The 17,266-nt window shown below is 52.4% G+C and overlaps 1 protein-coding gene across 1 annotated transcript; it reads left to right on the forward strand.

Annotated features, from left to right (window-relative positions):
• Nucleotides 1-702: 702 nt before the first annotated feature.
• Nucleotides 703-17,235, forward strand: LOC128271629 (ABC transporter G family member 20). Its single transcript, XM_053009228.1, has 11 exons — nt 703-819; nt 9,963-10,102; nt 13,095-13,391; nt 13,460-13,679; nt 13,749-14,116; nt 15,052-15,286; nt 15,377-15,741; nt 15,881-15,969; nt 16,092-16,268; nt 16,338-16,424; nt 16,500-17,235. Exons 2-11 carry the CDS (start codon nt 9,993-9,995, stop codon nt 16,709-16,711), a joined length of 2,160 nt encoding a protein of 719 aa, XP_052865188.1. The 5' UTR covers nt 703-819; nt 9,963-9,992; the 3' UTR covers nt 16,712-17,235.
• The last annotated feature ends 31 nt before the right edge of the window (nt 17,236-17,266 follow it).

Consider the following 17,266-nt stretch of genomic DNA (forward strand, 5'->3'; position numbering starts at 1 on the left):
TGGGGCTATGCTGTGTTTTTGGAGAATTACTTCACACCTTGCTCCGAATTCCGCCGTTCGGGTGCGTGTGAAAGTAACTGCAAAAAAACCCACCGGTATGTCGAAAATTGCCGACCATCACAACGACTGATCCAGCATCCAGCACCCAAGATCATCCGACGATCTTCCAGTGTTTAGCCCGCGCCGGCCTGTGTGTTGGTAGCGGCGGCGCGACATTGCAACAAACGCAGGCCGCGAGTTTTTCGGAGCGCAGCGAAAAAGATACACAATTAAGCATAATGAGGACTACCACAGGACCACAGAGAGAACCAGAGAGAGAGACAGAGGGGCCGCACACACTCACGCGTGAACACTATACGATCGGATCCATTCAACATAAGCGAAACAATCCCGAATCGGAGAACGAGATGGAGCGACGTAACGCAACCGTTCGGCATCGCACTCCGTCGTCCCAGAGATGGTGGCGGTCCTTCGGCGGTGGCGACGGCGACGATGGCTGCCTCTCGCTTCCACACGCCAACCGATGAGGTAACCAGCGGTATCCGCAGGTGGACGCAGCAACCCACCACCCCTGAGGCCAGCCGACGATGGCGGCGGCCTCAGTTTCGGTTCGCTCGTCCACCGGAGATCAGTTGCAGCGCGATCACCGACCGAGTTGGTGCACTTCTCGGGTCGTTACCAGCCAGCGTTACTAGCCGTGTGAAGCTCTCCTGGAGAGCGCCCGAAACCTCCCGTGTGTGTGAACAAACCTTTCCCCTCCTTGGTGTGCTTTACTACCGACCGGAGCGTGTACCCGTCGCGTCGCGTCGGTTTGGTGTGGTTAGTGCCATTTTCTACTACCCCTCTACGCCTCCCCTCGCGGGTCCCTCTGCTCTGGGGTAAATCTGTGTCACCCCGCGGGGCCTATCGCGGTGCCGCGTGCGGGCGAACGGACGACGACGGACCCCTGGAAGGTCCAGGTAGTGGTTTCCCCCCTTTTCGGTCGGTCGCATTCGGTACCCTTTCCCCGTGCACGCTCGTACCGATCACCGCAGCGGCGCACCCCCCCGTTCGGCGTGATCCGTCGTCAATCGGTCGGTGCCGAGCCGAGAGCGACGATCAGCTAACGGTGACCGATTAATACGCAACTTCGGGGAGTCCGCGCTGGCTGGCTAACTGGCCACCTGGTTTTCCCCCCCGGGTTCCCACCCACAGGACGACGTACCGCGGAGGAGGGTGCAACATACCACTCTTCCCGACAGCGAGAGCGGTTCCCGACGCTCCCCGGCCTCGGCCTAGTTTTGACTTTTCTCACCTCCACCTCCTCACCAGCCAACCCGCTTAGCGATGGCATTTTTTGGCTATCGGCGCGAGGTGATTGTGACTTCTTTCTTCTTCGACACTTGTTCCTTTCACTCACCGGCGGCGATGGTCACACTCCCCGACGTAGCGGCGGTTTCGTTTCGTTCGACACCTTCAACTCTTGAAGATCAATCGAGAAGACTTTGGCCGCCGCCGTCATCGTCGTCGAGGCGTGCGTTGAAGTCACCAATGGTGCGCGATCGACTAACATTGGACGGTTCGAAGGATGCGCAAAAAATGGAACGAAAATAAACAACAACAAACCCAACCCAGAAGGTTCGGTGACCGTGAATGGACTTGCAAAAAACGTGCCGATGGCGTGTGGCCACAGCAAAAAGAACCGTGGCCAGCTTTGCGCAACGCACGGTTTGTCGACGGCAACGTGGAGTGCAGCTTGCGGCAGCAACGAAAAGCAGAAAAGGGGGACAAGTGAAAAGAAAGGAAAAGCGAACCGCGAACGCAAAACGGGGAGAAGGCGAAGCACAAACAAAAGTGAATCTTTTGGCACACGTCGGCGGCCACTGATGCTGTTGCTGAGGCTGCGACTGCAGTTTCTGTGTTCTCACATGTTGCTCGCCGTTTCTTCGCCAACTTGTCAATGCTGTTGCGCTGGTGTTGTTGTGTCAGTTTGCATTGTTGTTGTGTGGCCATCTGGCCCCCACACAGTCGTGTTCTCCTTTTGTTTCTCTATCTCTCCTCCTCGGTTGGTTTAATTGGTTTATCGCTCTCTTTGAGTGCCACCGAGTGCGGTGTAATGTTGCATTGTGTGCTGTATTTTTTTGCTGTATCTTTGTCAGTTGTCGTTTTGATTTAATCTTAATTTTAATGCGGTTTCTTGGGGCCGGGTGACCATTGTCTTGGCCGTGTGCGCGTCTCTACTCCATTTCTGTTCCTCTACCGATCACACACACTGCAGCAGACGCAAGCTTGGCGATCGGTATCATGACTTCATCACTCAAGACATCATCATCGCTCGCACACTGATCCGAAGGAGGCCACCGGTTGCGGGCGCGTGCACGCGCATTATGCTTTCCTTTGCGCCGCGCGCCGAGAGATGAGCGTTACATAAGGGAATATTGTCTAATTTTTCCCGGCGCCGACTGAAGCAATCCCGACGATTCGGCTGCCCGCCCGCTGATAGTGGGCCGTTTTTTGTCGCGAAGTGATTTTTGCAACCTGTGGCGACGGGTTCGCCTCCTCTACCTGTTGACCGACTTCTGAAGAAGGTAGCAGCCAGCGCGAAAACGCAGTCGTCGGTCGCCGGGATCGCTGCTGTGCTGCTGCTGCTGCGGTGTGTGTCTGTGTGTTGGCTCGTTTCCTACCGAAAGTGAAGGTGATCGCGACGAAAGGAACAAAACCACCACCGACGGGCGGGAAAGAAAGACACCGTCAGGCAGCTGCGCGGCGCAATTGGTTCGCGGTTCGAAACTCAAACCCAAATGCCCCGGCGCGGGAAAGCGCGATCTGTTTCGCTCCGACCGGGCAGGAGAGCGGCAGTGGAGGACGATGCGGAGTGAGTGAGTGCCGTCGTCAGCCGTCAACGAAGCCGTTCGTTCCCTGGCCACCGCGAGTGTGTCGCGAGTCGCGTTAAACTTGAACTAGTTTCGTGTGCCGCGTGTCCCGGTTCATGGTGCCCGTGCTCGTGTTGCATGTTGCGGGCGAGAGGATTATCGAAAACACACGGCGCGCCCACAACGCACTTGACTAAGCGTATTTGTTTTGCAATACTCGGTGTGTTTGCGTAAAAAAGAGTGTGTTGTGTGTTTGTGTATCCGAATATTGTGTGGTGTGTGTGTGTGTTCAAAATTATAAAATTAACCCAGTTAACGAAAAGAAGAAAAAAAGAAATGAAAACAATACTCATTAGTGTGCAAAATTATGCTTAAATAATCGATCACTCTCGGCTGACCCGGGCGGCTGATGACGGACTCTTTTCTAGTACGGAGGAATACGAAAAAAAACCGAGTGGATTGAACTTGAAATTCGAAAGGGTTCGTCGCCTGCACACGGCGGTGTGCAGTCTTTCGTTCGCTTTTGCGCTCTACCGAAGCGTCGTTAGAGTACTAATGAGACATCGGTGCTTCGGAGGTTAAATGTACTTGGAAGCAAACAACAAAAAATATGGCAAATCCGATTCACGTACAATTGCACGCCGTCAGTACGCGCGGCTAATGACGGAAGGAGCCGGCACCGGGCAAACCCGGGCTGGCTGCCGGCGTGGACCGCGGGTCGGTTGAGCGATTTCTTTCGACTTTCTTATTCTTGGCAAACCCGATGGCCTTGCGGCCACCGGTGATGCAACAGTGTGGCGGTGGCCAACTGAAATGTTATGACAGCGTGTACGCAGCGCTCCGTGGAAGGCGGCGGGGCGCGTTCAAGGCAGAGGCGCAGATTGCAAGCGTGCCCCCACGATCGCTGTCGGTCACCGACTCACTCGCTCACTCCCCTCTCTCTCTCTCTCTGGATTTCTCTTTCTCACGTTCGCCATGCTTAATGTCGCCAGCAGCTGGGCGACATTGCGCCGCGCGGACCCGACGATCGCGGAATAATGTACCGACCCACCGCTGAAGGCTTGGCGTCCGCCACGAAGCGTGGTCAAGCGTGAGGGACGGGATTGAGCGTTTGTGGGACCAAACGACGATCGGTTACGATGATCGACGGGGCGTGGAAAATTCTCATCAAAATCACGACGCATCGACGCATAATTTACTTCGTCAGCTCCGACAGCAAGCGAGATGGAGAACAATTAGTCGGAAGCTCATTACGTTCGGCTGTTCTAACGTCCGTTTAACGCGGTAGCTCTCTGGCACTTACAAGCCGTCAGCGATTGGTTATCTGTTTTACATATGAGTGAACAGATTGACCACTTATTCTGTTCTTTGCGCATGGCGGCCAATTTGGCTACCCGGACTAATTGTGTTTGCAAACAACACATCCTTTTAGTTCCTTTGGACCATCACATTAAAATAATGCACTCATTTAGAGTTAAATCTATTTTTAAACGGTGGTCCATCAAGGGGCCGGTCAGTTCGATCGCCGGTCCCGAATTGTTGCGGCTTTCGCTCGAAAAGGGACTCCAGTAGTGGTACCATGGCCAAGAAATACGTCGAAAGGCGTTGCTGAGGCAACCGAGCCGACGATCATGCGACGATCGCCGCCAATCGCGGATGCTGTAGGGCAAACAGGACCGGTTTTGGGCCGGGGTTGGGCTGGTGGCTGCCTGGAAACTCGAAACCAACCGCCCATCGCCGAGGCGGATGTCAGTGATCTTGAAAGGCTTGTTCAACCATTCCGGGGCGTCTCTCTCTCTTATTTTGTGAGGCACCTGGGTGCCGAGGGGTACACTGGTCTAACCAGGCCACCGGGTGGCCAGAAGTGTGTCACCATGTAACAGGGCCGGGAATGGTCACCACAAACACCACGTCCCACGGCCGGGGTTTCGTTTTCTGTTACGCCATCGGGGTGGGAAACGGATTGAATGGATCGCTGCCGGAGTGTGAATTGATATCGCAAGCAATGGCAGCGGACACGAGTTGCGTCTACGATGGAAACCGGCAGAATAGAATCGAGCAGTTACCGAGCCCCGATGGAAAATGGTGATAACATGCGTTGCGCTTTCAAAACTATCGCCCGAATTCATCTCCTATACGTGAGCGCAATTAGCGGGCCAGACGCGCGATTGATAGTGCTCCGCTACGCGTAATCGTTTTCTGATGAACCGCCACCGTAGCCGAGACGTAGCAACAGTTTTGTATAATTATAAACAACCACCCGGGAATCGATTTTAAATTATCTAATGCGTATGCCGCAGTCCATTATTTCCACGAAGCCAGCTTGAGGCAAAGGACATCGGCCCAATGCGATTTACATATTTGTCTGGCGAAAAGGGTCTGTTCTTTACGAAAAGTTGTATCACCATTCTCGAGCAGCGGGGAGTCGCGACTCTACGCAGCTACGTGGCACCTGCTGGTGGTCGAACCATGTTCATACATTATTCATAGGCCCTGCCTGATTACATAAACCTCGTAAGGAAGTTCACAGTCACACGCTAGAATAGGGCGTCCCAATAAAGATTCGATGATCTGAGAGGAGAGGATCACCAAAGGAGTGCGATAATTCGTGATTAAAAAAGGGGTTGTTGCCAGCTCGCCGTTAACGGCTAGGTTTGGCGAGGAGTCGACCTTTCAATAAGCCATGGTTTCGTATTGTACCAAGCCCGCATGTTCTTTAGAAAGAAACAAAATCATTCTTTCGATTTTATTTTTTGAATAGATATTGTATTATCTTATGGAGATGCTTCTCCAAGATTAGTTTGAATATGTTCCATCGCGTTAGATCTATCTATCTATTGGTGGCGCGAACGCCCGATTCGGGCTATGGCCGCTTGTATCGAGACCCTCCAGCTGTCTCGGCCTACTGCCCTGCCTCTCCAGTCTGCTACACCGAGCAGGTCCTCGCTGGCGTTACGGACGCTGTCCTCCCATCGGGCTCTTGGCCTACCGACTGGTCTCCTGCCGTGTACCGTTCCCAATAGCGTTTTCTTTATCGCGTTAGATGGCACTATAAATTGAGCTGTTACGAACAAACTTGTTAGACCTGACAGTTTGGGCAGTTGAAACATAAAAATGGTTGAAAACTGACCTAAAACCGGTAATTTCTGGAACTTTTTTAACAAACTGAATGTCGATACAGACACAACAAACCATCATTTAATTGATGGTTATTTGGAACATTGTCTAGTAAATGGATGTTTCGCCATTGGAATTTATACGTAGATTAAAGGCGGATCATGTATAAAAAGCAACTGATATCCGACGAAAGGGATCATTTGACGTTAATAGCACGCCAAACCTTTCATCAATCAAATCTTCGACAGCCACACGTATTTTGTGTTACGTGCAAAGAATCGAAAATGTTACGATTACTCTTATAAGTAGTGCTAACGCATTATGATTCCCCGAACGAGAGGAAAATGTTACCCATTTACTTCGTCTTAAATTTCTCGCCGAATTTGGTCAACTACTTTTAGACTATTATCAATCAATTAAATAAACCATGCCACATCGTAGCCTGCCCTATAGCCGTGCCTTGATTCAACTATGCTCAATAAAAGAATTAGTGTTGGGTGCGATTAACGTTTTTATTTCCCAAAAAATCCATTCTGACTTAACGAAGTTGACGGTGTCGGTTAGCAATAAACAATAAAAACGATAAATCAAACACAACACGTATGTAGAGCCTTCAAACCTTCTAATCTAACCTTCGAATAACGCAATCAGTTAGCTCAGTGATCAAATGTGTCACACCGAACAAACCGGAGCTTAGAGAAAGCCCGCGGAGGCCACCAGCGACAACTTAGAGTCATTCTCCTCTCGGGGTCTGACACAAGGATGGGGTGGGTCTGGGTGTATTTGCGGATGGCCAAGCATCGATGAGGGACATTCGAACCGCACACTTCATTGCATGCCGACCCCGAGAAGCGATTGGAGCATCATAAAGTCAATTACACTAAATTGGCCCAAAAACGGCTAGGCTCAGTGCCTTCGGTAACTTCGGTTTTCCGAAAAATTCAAACTTTCGGTGGCTGCCGAAACGCTTCACGGCTTCACAAGGGGTCTCATGTTGAGCATGGTGTTCAGGGGTCTCGTCGAGCCTCTTGATTACTCAACGAAGGTTCCGTCCTGTCATCTGCTGCACCCAATTTCTGGCCTCCAGTGCCCAGAACCGCTCGGCGGAGCCATTTCGTCCGGTGTCACTCGTTGATCAAACGGCATCCCTGACGCAACGCGCGAGGTGATCCGGAGACCCGGCCCGTACGGGGACGCATACGTCGTGGGGCCGCGCAGGGGAGGACGTCCGGTACGAGGAGCCCGAGAGGAGGGAACCCGGTGCAGCGCGGATCGCTACGTTTTTGAAGGTGATCCGGTGCGCGAAGCAAATGAACTTCAATGGAAGCCCCTTGCCGGCCCCTTCCACTGCCCCTCCGCCGACAGGAACCTTAGCCGCCGCCGCCGCCGCCGCCACTGGGGTTGCTGTTTTCGCAACCGGCGATCGCGACCGAACCGGTTCTAGGGGGAGAACGGAGTGCGGGCCACGTTCTTGCGGGCCGGGGGTGCCGGGGACCGGTTGGCCAGCCTTTGGCAGCCTTGGGCCGCGACGGTATTGGAAGTTTGATTTGGAAATTCGCGCAAACCGTTCGCGGGGGGCGCCACTCGGTGGTGCCACCGGCGGCCACCAACAATTGCCATCATGCGCGGGCCGCCCCACGGGTAGGTGGTAGGCCGGGTGGTGAGCGACATGCGCCACGCAACTATCGGCCACGAACGCGTCTAATCACCTTGAGCGGTGCCCGCGTCGGTGCGAGAGTGTGTGGCGCAATGGCTGGGCCGCCGTGAAGTGAACTGTGAACCAATTAAACGGCGACCCCCGGGGGACGTGGTGGTGCCCCGCGGGGAGGGGCAGTTATTCGGTAGCTCACGGGCTGCACGATTTTCAGCAGCCGCCGCTGCCCTCGCCGCCGCCGCCAACGATGATGATGATGGCGGAGGACTAATTACAAGCGCTATGCGATTGCATAAATCATACACACATTACGCGAGGATTTAAACGACCGGAAGGACTGCAGAAGTGAGCGAGATAGAGAGAGCGAGGTGAGGTTGGAGTTGGTACTGCTCAGGCGGAGGCTTCTGCGTGCCGATTGCCGAGCAGGCGTTAGGTTGCACATTTTGGCGTGACTTGCGCCCGCTGGTTCCGCAATTGACGTCTTCCGATGATTACACAGCTGAAGATGAAGCAGCAATTGTCCGTCACCCGGCGCGATCCATGAGTGTTCGCAAACCGGTCCGAAAATGGCAGCATCCCGAAGCAACAGCCCCTTCGAGGACGCTTGGGACCGCTTCAGAGCCGACTTGATGATGATCGATCACGCTCGATCCTGCGGTACCTGCTCGGTACGGAGCACCACCTGGCGAGGGGCGAGGGGCAAGTACTTGAGCGCGAGTAACTTATCGAACCATCCGCCGTCCCCCAGCCGGGTGTGCGTGACCTTGGACGGGCGATTATGTTCAAGTTTGCTTCATTAATCGACGACAACGGCGTCGGCACGGAGCGCGCGACGGTACAAGGGCGACCTCTCCTGGAGCTTGGAACCAGCCACGGCGACACCGTGTCAACTGGAACGCCGGTTCAACGGTGGCTACTGGGAACTACATTCCTGGGCCCGCGGGCAGGGAAGTACACGCCGGGAGCTAACCGATACAGTGCCGGCAAATGCCGACCTGGCGCAGGGTGGGCGTAAAAAAAATGAATGTCTAGCTACACACCTTACATCACCTCCGGTGGCCACTGTGACACAGTTCCAAATCCAGCCATCTCACACAACGGACGGAAAAATATTGATCCGACCGGGGGCACTGTTCGGGCACTGCCGATCGACCGATCGGTCGGGAGTTATATAAACCTTCCTCGCTGTCTGTCTAATTCCACGGCCAAATCTTCGCCGTGTGTCGCCACCGTTTTGTCAGAATTACTCTATTTGACTGTTTGCTTAAACTTTTCACATACATCACTTCTGGGGGACCGGGCCAGATGGAATAGGTAAAGTCACGTGGATCCACTCGGTGGACCCGGACCACCCCGTTTGGACGATAACTGTGGAGTGTGTTAGCTTATTGGTGTCGTAAAATCAAAAAATGGTTCCAAACGTCAAATGCGTAGCAGTGATCCAGTCGTTCTGACGCGGCTTCCAAAACACTCTCCCGACCGATCGCTGGTGGATCGCTGGTTATGGCAACCTGTTTGACGTCGGCAAGTTGTTCAAGGATCATCATTAGGTCATTGTCCGCCCACCGTGTGGCCGTGCTCGGGCTTCCGCAAGAAGCCACCAATGTCAAGCAGCGGAACGATAATGATGGACGACGCCTCTGTTGCCGGCGGCAAACTTGAACCTCTGGTGGGATCTGTTAATTAAACAGGAACGAGTCGTGTCGAGTTCTGATTTCTTCCGACGCTGCAAATTTCTAGCTTGTATAAATGACTTCCATGTCACTTTGAACGTTAAATTTTGATACGTTTTCTAGCTCCCCGTATCGGAAAGTATGTAACGAAGCGACACTTACGTTTGGTAATTTCGAAAACATGTTGTGACGAAACTGCTGCCGACAGTTTCGGCCCCAACTAAGAGGACTGTTCGAGCTGGCCTACCAAACCGGTTCCGGGTTCTGTTTACAGTACAATTCGCCATTCATGCTTTGTTTGTTCGTCGAATTTTCGTGTGAATCTGGCAAAAGGAAACTACAAACCAATGTCCTAGGCGGCTTCCTTCCTAATTTGCATATTGACTCTGGATAATGCAATCAAGAACACCGGCTGTAAAATCAAAACGGCCTCTTGTCCGACCACCAGTCAGATCGTTAGCTGCGTATGATTTAAGATTGATTTATTCCGCTCGGATCTCTGGAATAGGGTCGATTCAACATTCGGGTGATTCAGGTGGAGTCGAAACGGTTCAGTCGTCGGTCCATTCGTATCCTGGATAAACTTCGAGCCTGGATGCCTGTAACGCTGGTGCGTGTGCTTCTCTAACTCTCTCTCTCTCTCTCTCTTTCTCTCTCTCTCCAAAGACCGGCAGCTAGCAGCAGAACGGCCCCAAAATGACGGCGGTGGAAGTGATATCTGGCTACAAATACTATGGCAAGGCGAACGATCCCAACAAGAAGATCGTGCTGAATCATTTGAACATGAGCGTCACCCGTGGATCGATGTAAGTAGCGTCTTTGTGTCTCCGCCGAACCGCGGAGGGGCTTTCCGGGGAGCGGTCGCACCGAAGGCACTGGACTAGCGAGAACCTCTCTGACACTGCGATCCTTGTCGCGACCGGTTGCGCAAGGAAAGTGAAACCAGAATCCATCGTCACGGTCCACCCCGTGGGGGGAAAGAGAGGACCGCTATCGGTCATGTCGCATAACATGAATATTTAAAAGGCGCGAAAGCTCTCGAACTCCGGCCAGGTGCGTGTCATTTGGCGTGGACTGAGAGCGATGGGCCAACCTCGCGTGAGGCAATCGTCGTGGAAGTCAAGCGCCTCTCGGGGGTGCCCTTCCTAGTTTGAAGGCCACACACTCGCAGGCCCCCCCCCCTCAGATGGTGGTCCTCTGGAAAGTGGATGACGGATGTAGACGAAGTTGAAGTTCCCCCGAAGCGGCGCCAAGGAAACTCTCCTCGGAACTGCCTCCACACGCTTGCAACATTTGTGGCCCGACTAGTGCCGGGCCGGGTACAGGATTCACCCGGGGTGTCACCGGGTGACATTGGGGCCGTTTCATGGTCAACGTCAGACGCTCTCCTTGCCGCGACGATGACCCGACTGCCGCAACAGCACAACAACCCGGCCTAACCCGTTCCACCGTGAATGCGTTTTCGTTTTCACTTCTTGCCCTTCGGCAACTGCTCTTCTGGCCGTGGCCGGTCGTTCCTTGGCCGCACGGGGCAATTCCGCATCCTCGTACAGCCCACGGGTATCAGGAACTTAGCATATGCGGCGACCTTCCGACTTTCCTAGCGCAGCGCCGCGATCGGGTGTGTGGCAACCCGCACGGCTCTCTAATTCGATGCCGCTTTCGGGCGGGGTGACCTGGTTCAAGTTCAAACCCCAGGTCCCACTCAGGTCGTACCTTGAACGCCTTGGATTCTCGCGCGGTTCTGGCGAGGGCCGCGACCATTGTCGGTCTTCAATGGTTTGTCCGTGAGCCGGCGAGGTGAAATCTCCTTTTGAGGCACTCCGAAAGGACACCACGGGCAAAGGGACGCGACCTTTGCCTCGCGTACTTGTAAAGTAGCTTTCGTAGAAAAGTGACACCTCCCTGTCCGGAACGCCTCGAGCCGTCGCAGCCGACTGCGACGATGAACACAAGAAAGTACGTGTCAAGGCCACATCGTTTACGTAATTTTTTTTTTGGTTCCTTTCGAACGGGATGGGTCATTTAAATAAAACGTAGAAGACGACGAAGAATCCACTCGCGTTGGTTGGTGCCGACGCAGATGAAAAGAGGTCGAAGACAGTTGAAGGATTGAGCGCGCAGGCGACAAGCCGCCAACACGGCGGGATGATGAATGCCTGTGACCAATTGTACGGCCATCACTTTCGGCTCGATCGTTACGAGATCTGGTCGATTTGGCTCCAAGTGTGACGCGTAATGGCGGTCGTGGCCGTCGGTCCATGGCCAATTTACGTGTAAAACATCGAAATGAAACTGAAAGCTAATGGCAATTAGTAGAGTGACCAAAACACCTCTCAGTTAATAAATGGACCAAAAACGCGAGATCCCTTCGGGTATGCTGGACGGGTAAAGATCACCATTACAAAACCGATCGGAAAAGGTTGGTGAACGCGTTCCAATGAAAAAGCGCATCCCTTGACTGTTTTATGGGGTCAAATTTAAAGTTATCTGGTACCGTGTTGGTTGAGTCAGCATGAGTTGTCAATGGGTTGATAGGTTGAAGAAGGGACAAAGTTTAAAATGGGAATGATAAAGAGTACTTTTATTCGTAGGAATGTGGTGGTCAGCATATTCAAGTAAAAAACCTATTTAAATTCTACTTCTCGGCCTGAGTCGTTGGCGAAAAATGAGAGGTAAATTGCACTGCCCAAGATAAAAGAATCTCTCATTCTGGCCATATTCATGAAACGGTCAACTACTCCGCCATTAGGTGACCAAAATGCGTACCCCAAAACGCATTAAAATGCAGCAGTGCTCTTTCGCGGACAGTTCGTAGCCCAACAGCGACTGACCTCGGTTACTCGAGACAAAGATCATAAACCAGGTTGAGGTTGCGTCGAAAGGTGGGTCGAAACTTTTTCCTCGACTCGGCTACGGTTGCGTTTTTGGAGGCCCAATTTATTGCACTCCCATTGTCTTAACTTACTTAACACCGGCTCGGGTGCCGCAACCGACGACTGGTCACTGGCGCGGCTAGCGGCGTTCCGTCTCCGTAGTTTGCGTCTCCAACTGCTAATGCTCAGCAGCGCACCCAACCACAGTTGGTATTAATTATTTGACCATTTGCACAGAATGATTAACGCCTATGACCCGGTGAGCCCACCGTCGCTCGGACAACGGAGAGGCCCTGGGATAATTCAATGTTGCTGGTGACGGACGACAAAAAGGAAACGCGACCTTCCATATCTGTGGCAACTTTGCGCCGGGAAATGTGTTTGCCCATCACATTCATAAATCACTTGGAGACTGGCGCTGGTGAGCACGGTTAAAATTCGCATAACCTCCAAAACCAAACCCCAAAGCCACTGCAGTCTCCCCAAAAACCGTGAGTAATTACGCGGGGAGCCGAAGTCCGAAAGCCCCATTAATTGGCCGAGGGTAGTCTGTGTAAGCCTGAGATGGTGAAGGCTTTGAAAGGTAGCACAGACGGCACACTGTGGCCACTGTGACCTCCTTCATGTTCAAATGGTGGACTGTATTTTGTTGTGTGTCTATTTTCACTACCGATTGCTTAATGTCTCAACCGAGCACAGTTTCATGGTTCACCTGAGACGCTCGCCGTATCAGCATCGATCAGCGGGCGTGGGTTGAGTGTATTGTTTATGACGACAGATTCGGCACCAATCCGTTACAAAGCGACAAAAGGTGTGTAAAGTATGGACCTTACTTTCGGTTTTCTGTATCATTAGAAATGGATGTGCGGCGTGGCCCCAGTTCGGTTCAGAGTGTAACGATTTGGTGAAACTCTATTTACAGTTATGGCCTCCTGGGAGCATCCGGTTGTGGCAAAACGACACTACTCTCCTGTATAGTGGGAAGGAAGTTCCTCAACGACGGTGAAATCAATGTGCTCGGCGGAACACCCGGCACGGCAGGCTCCGGAGTGCCGGGGCCCCGCATTGGGTACATGCCGCAGGACATTGCTCTCGTGGAGGAGTTCACCATCAAGGAAACAATCTACTACTTCGGCCGAATATACGGTATGTCGAAGGAGAAAATCCGCGAACGGTACAAACTACTGAAGCACCTCCTAGAGCTGCCAGGAGACGATCGGTGAGTGACCAAACGCACGGTAGGTGCTCTGAATCGTTCCCACTAACCGCACTTCCTCTACATCGCAGATATGTTGGCAACTGCAGTGGTGGCCAGCAGCGGAGGGTGTCCTTCGCGGCCGCCATGGTCCACGAACCGGAGCTACTGATCCTGGACGAACCGACCGTTGGGCTGGACCCGCTGTTGCGGGAGAAGATCTGGCAGTATCTAGTGGAAGCGACGAGTACAAACAAAATGGCTGTGATTATTACGACCCACTACATCGAAGAGGCTAAGCAAGCCGGTTGCGTAAGTGGGCGTGAGGCCGATCACCGGCGAACGATCTGTTTCTAGCGACTCTTCGGCGATCCATTCCAGATTGGACTGATGCGAAACGGCATTCTACTGGCCGAAGACAAGCCGCTTAACATTCTGGAACGGTTCTCCTGCAGCACGCTCGAGGAGGCTTTTCTGGACCTCTGCCAAAAGCACGGCCCCTCGGAGGAGGCCGACCGGACAGCACACCAGACCCAGACGCTGCGGGCGATCGGTGACGCTCGGGACATCAAGAACACGATACCAGCCCTGACGACGGGCAACGAGAAGAAGCCAACAGAGCGAGGCATGTTCGACGAGAAGCGAAAACCGCTCACCACCAGCCTCAAGGAGCTGGTCAGCTTCACGACCAAGCGGCGCATGAACGCGCTGCTGTCGAAGAACTTCCTCCAGATGGTCCGACAACCGGCGTGAGTAGCGCACCGTGTGTCCTGTATTTTAGCTTCTTCAACATTCGCAACGAAACTCGGCATGTTTGGTCGTTTGAATGGTTGGCTGAATGTAGGACCGTGTGGCTGCGCAGGGCGTGCTTGAGATCGCACCGATGGCACCCGTTTCATCACCATCTGCATATTATTCATTTTTCATAGAACGATCATCGAACAACCAACGAAACAACAACTCAGAAAACGACTCAGAACTGTGAAAATACACGCACACGCACAATGGTGCGTGTGGAGTGTGAACTGTGGTTGGTCAGCTTCTGTGACGGCGACAGGGGACAATTGTGATGTGTGATCGAACTAGGACAATTCCAATGATTTTTTTTATTTGTACATAGCAATAGCCAGTCTTAGCTAAAAGCAAATAACCTTCTAATGCCTCATCCTAAAGCTTACTACTTCATGTTAGAGCATGAGGTTAGGGGACGTTACTAGCCACATCTGTGGAACCACTGCAGTTGGTGTTTCATGTTCAAATGAAATGAACAGAGCTTTTTTAACTATCATTCGCTCCGTATAGATATTTGGAAATTAATAAGGTACATTCCTTTTTCTTATTCCATAATAACAAACCACTAACTTTGGTTTGCATTTAAATAGCTGGACGAAAACCGTTCTTAAAACGGATGCATATGGCACACAAGCTGACGGGAAGAACAGTACATAAGATTGAGAACAGTAGTACATAAGAACAGTACATAAGATTGAGACCACCGTATTTTTCTAGATGACACCGAGTCCAAACGATAGCAAACCTAACCTCTGTGCATGACAGGACCTCTCGCGTTTACTGGCTTTTGGCCCCTTCATGTACCCTCTTCAGTTTCTGTAGAAAGTAACCGAGACTCTTGTTTCATTTCCGGACCTTCCGCTCGGGCACACGCACATACACACACATTCAGTGGGATGGTTTTCCTGTTTCTGTACCCGATATTTCAACTGGTAAGTTTCTACGTGGCGGTCGGTGGCAACCCGAAGGACCTGCGGCTCGGCATCGTGAACGACGAGCTGGCCAACATCCGGCAGTGCTTTAACGAATCGCTCATTAACACCTACTACCATGACGACTACGACTGTGATCTGTACAAAGTGTCGTGTAGGTTTCTGGAGAAGCTCAACCGGAGCGTGGCGATACAGGTATCTCTGCCGGGCACGCCGGGGGCTAGCAGTTTCCGGCCACTCAAGCGGGGTTAGTGCTTTGCTTTAACTCTCGTTTTCGCATTCCAGGAGTACTACGAAACGTACGACGACGCGTATCGGGATGCCCGGAAGGGAAAGATCCTAGGTTTCATCCACTTCTCGGAGAACTTCACCGAATCGCTGCAGGACGTGCGGGACAATGTGCGGGACGCGGACGATGGGTCGTTCCACACGTCCGAGATCAAGGTGTACCTGGACAAATCGGACCAGCAGATCACGTTCTTCATCGAGAAGAAGCTGCTGCAGACGTACCGCGAGTTTGCCGAGAGCCTTATGGACGATTGCCGGCTGCCGCGCCAGCTCGCGAGCATTCCTATCTCCTTCGAGACGCCCGTCTACGGCACGTTCGACGAAGAGTTCACCGCCTTCATGGCGCCGGGTGTGGTGATGACGTAAGTCGCTACCCCGCCGACCATCGGATTCGCTTCGATTCACTATCGGTGTACTCACGTGTTTGTTTTTCCCGCGTTTCTTTCCATACACCCGCTTTTCGGCCTCGAAATTGACACCGCCGCAAACGATCGCAAACAGAATGATCTTTTTCCTGGCCACGCTAATTACCGCTACCATTTTCATTACCGATCGGTTGGAGGGGGTGTGGGATCGCACGATCGTGGCAGGTAGGTGATCAGACAAGCGTGAAGATGGGCGATGTGCAAGCGGCCCCAGGCGTAATGAGTAGATATAGATGCGAGCACAGAACATTAAAATAATTAGATACCCCTTTTTCAATGGTCCCCAGGTATCACTGCGCTCGAACTGCTGCTGGCGCACATCATTACACAAACGTCCATTATGTTGCTGCAGTGTCTGGAAATTATCCTGCTCGCCACCTTTCTGTTTGATGCGCAAAATCAGGGCAACAACATCACCGTCGTCGGACTGCTGATGCTGCTCGGCTTTGCGGGCATGCTATACGGTAAACTGAGGGCAGGAAAGTGGCCGAAATCGCGCTTTCTAATTGTTTATGGCTTGTGCACTGTTGCAGGTCTTCTGATATCAATATTCTGTGACGCCCATTCGACGGCCAACTTTATGGCGACCGGTAGCTTCTATCCGATGATCATCTTGTGCGGTAAGCGGACGATCGTTTTGTGGCGCCATTTTTCCAGTGTGTTTGTGTAATCGTTTATCTTCGTTTGCATTGCAGGAATTCTGTGGCCGCTAGAGGGTATGCCACAGTATCTGCAGTACGTAGCGTACTGTTTCCCGTTCACCATACCCTCGATCGCAGTGCGTAACGTCCTTTCCAAGGGCTGGAGCATAACCAATTCCCAAGTGTACATGGGCTACGGGGCCGTCGGATTGTGGATCGTCAGCTTATTGCTGCTGTGTTTAGTCGGGCTAAAGATGAAGAAGTAACACCGCCCCCAAAGGATGCGCCCTTGACAGAATGTTTGAGTAACGCTCAGCGCTCACATACGTTTGGAGGGCCGAAACGCATACTTTATATGCACCCCTTACGCTTGTCCCCAGTGGCCCCGCTCGATTCGATTTCCTAAACCACCAACAATAACAGTAGAGGTTAAGGTTCCAAACACGGGTTTTCGGTATATTTGTGCCCCCATTCCCTCCCCGTTGCACTTCACACGCTCCTTTGCATCCGGAACTCGCGGGCTACGGAGAGAAGATCAGCGGATAAGAGCTAATTCACTATGAAATCTGTTGTAAATAATAAATAATCATCAGCTCTATATAGTATATGGTCCACACCAAGCGGTTTAACAGTATTTGATCGGTTCAAAAAGCAAGGCGGTTAGAGAATATGTGCGTCCAGTTGCTACATCAGTGGGCCAGCCTCTTTGAGGCGCCGTTTATGGTTCGCCCAAAAAAAACATAAAACAAGCACTGTATGGAAAGACCGCCACCGGCCAAGTACATGAATAGCAAGCCTAGTGAAGTAAGTACCCGCGGAAG

This window comes from Anopheles cruzii, chromosome 3 (genome assembly GCF_943734635.1).
Source record: "Anopheles cruzii chromosome 3, idAnoCruzAS_RS32_06, whole genome shotgun sequence".
In the NCBI taxonomy this organism is placed as follows: Eukaryota; Metazoa; Arthropoda; class Insecta; order Diptera; family Culicidae; genus Anopheles; species Anopheles cruzii.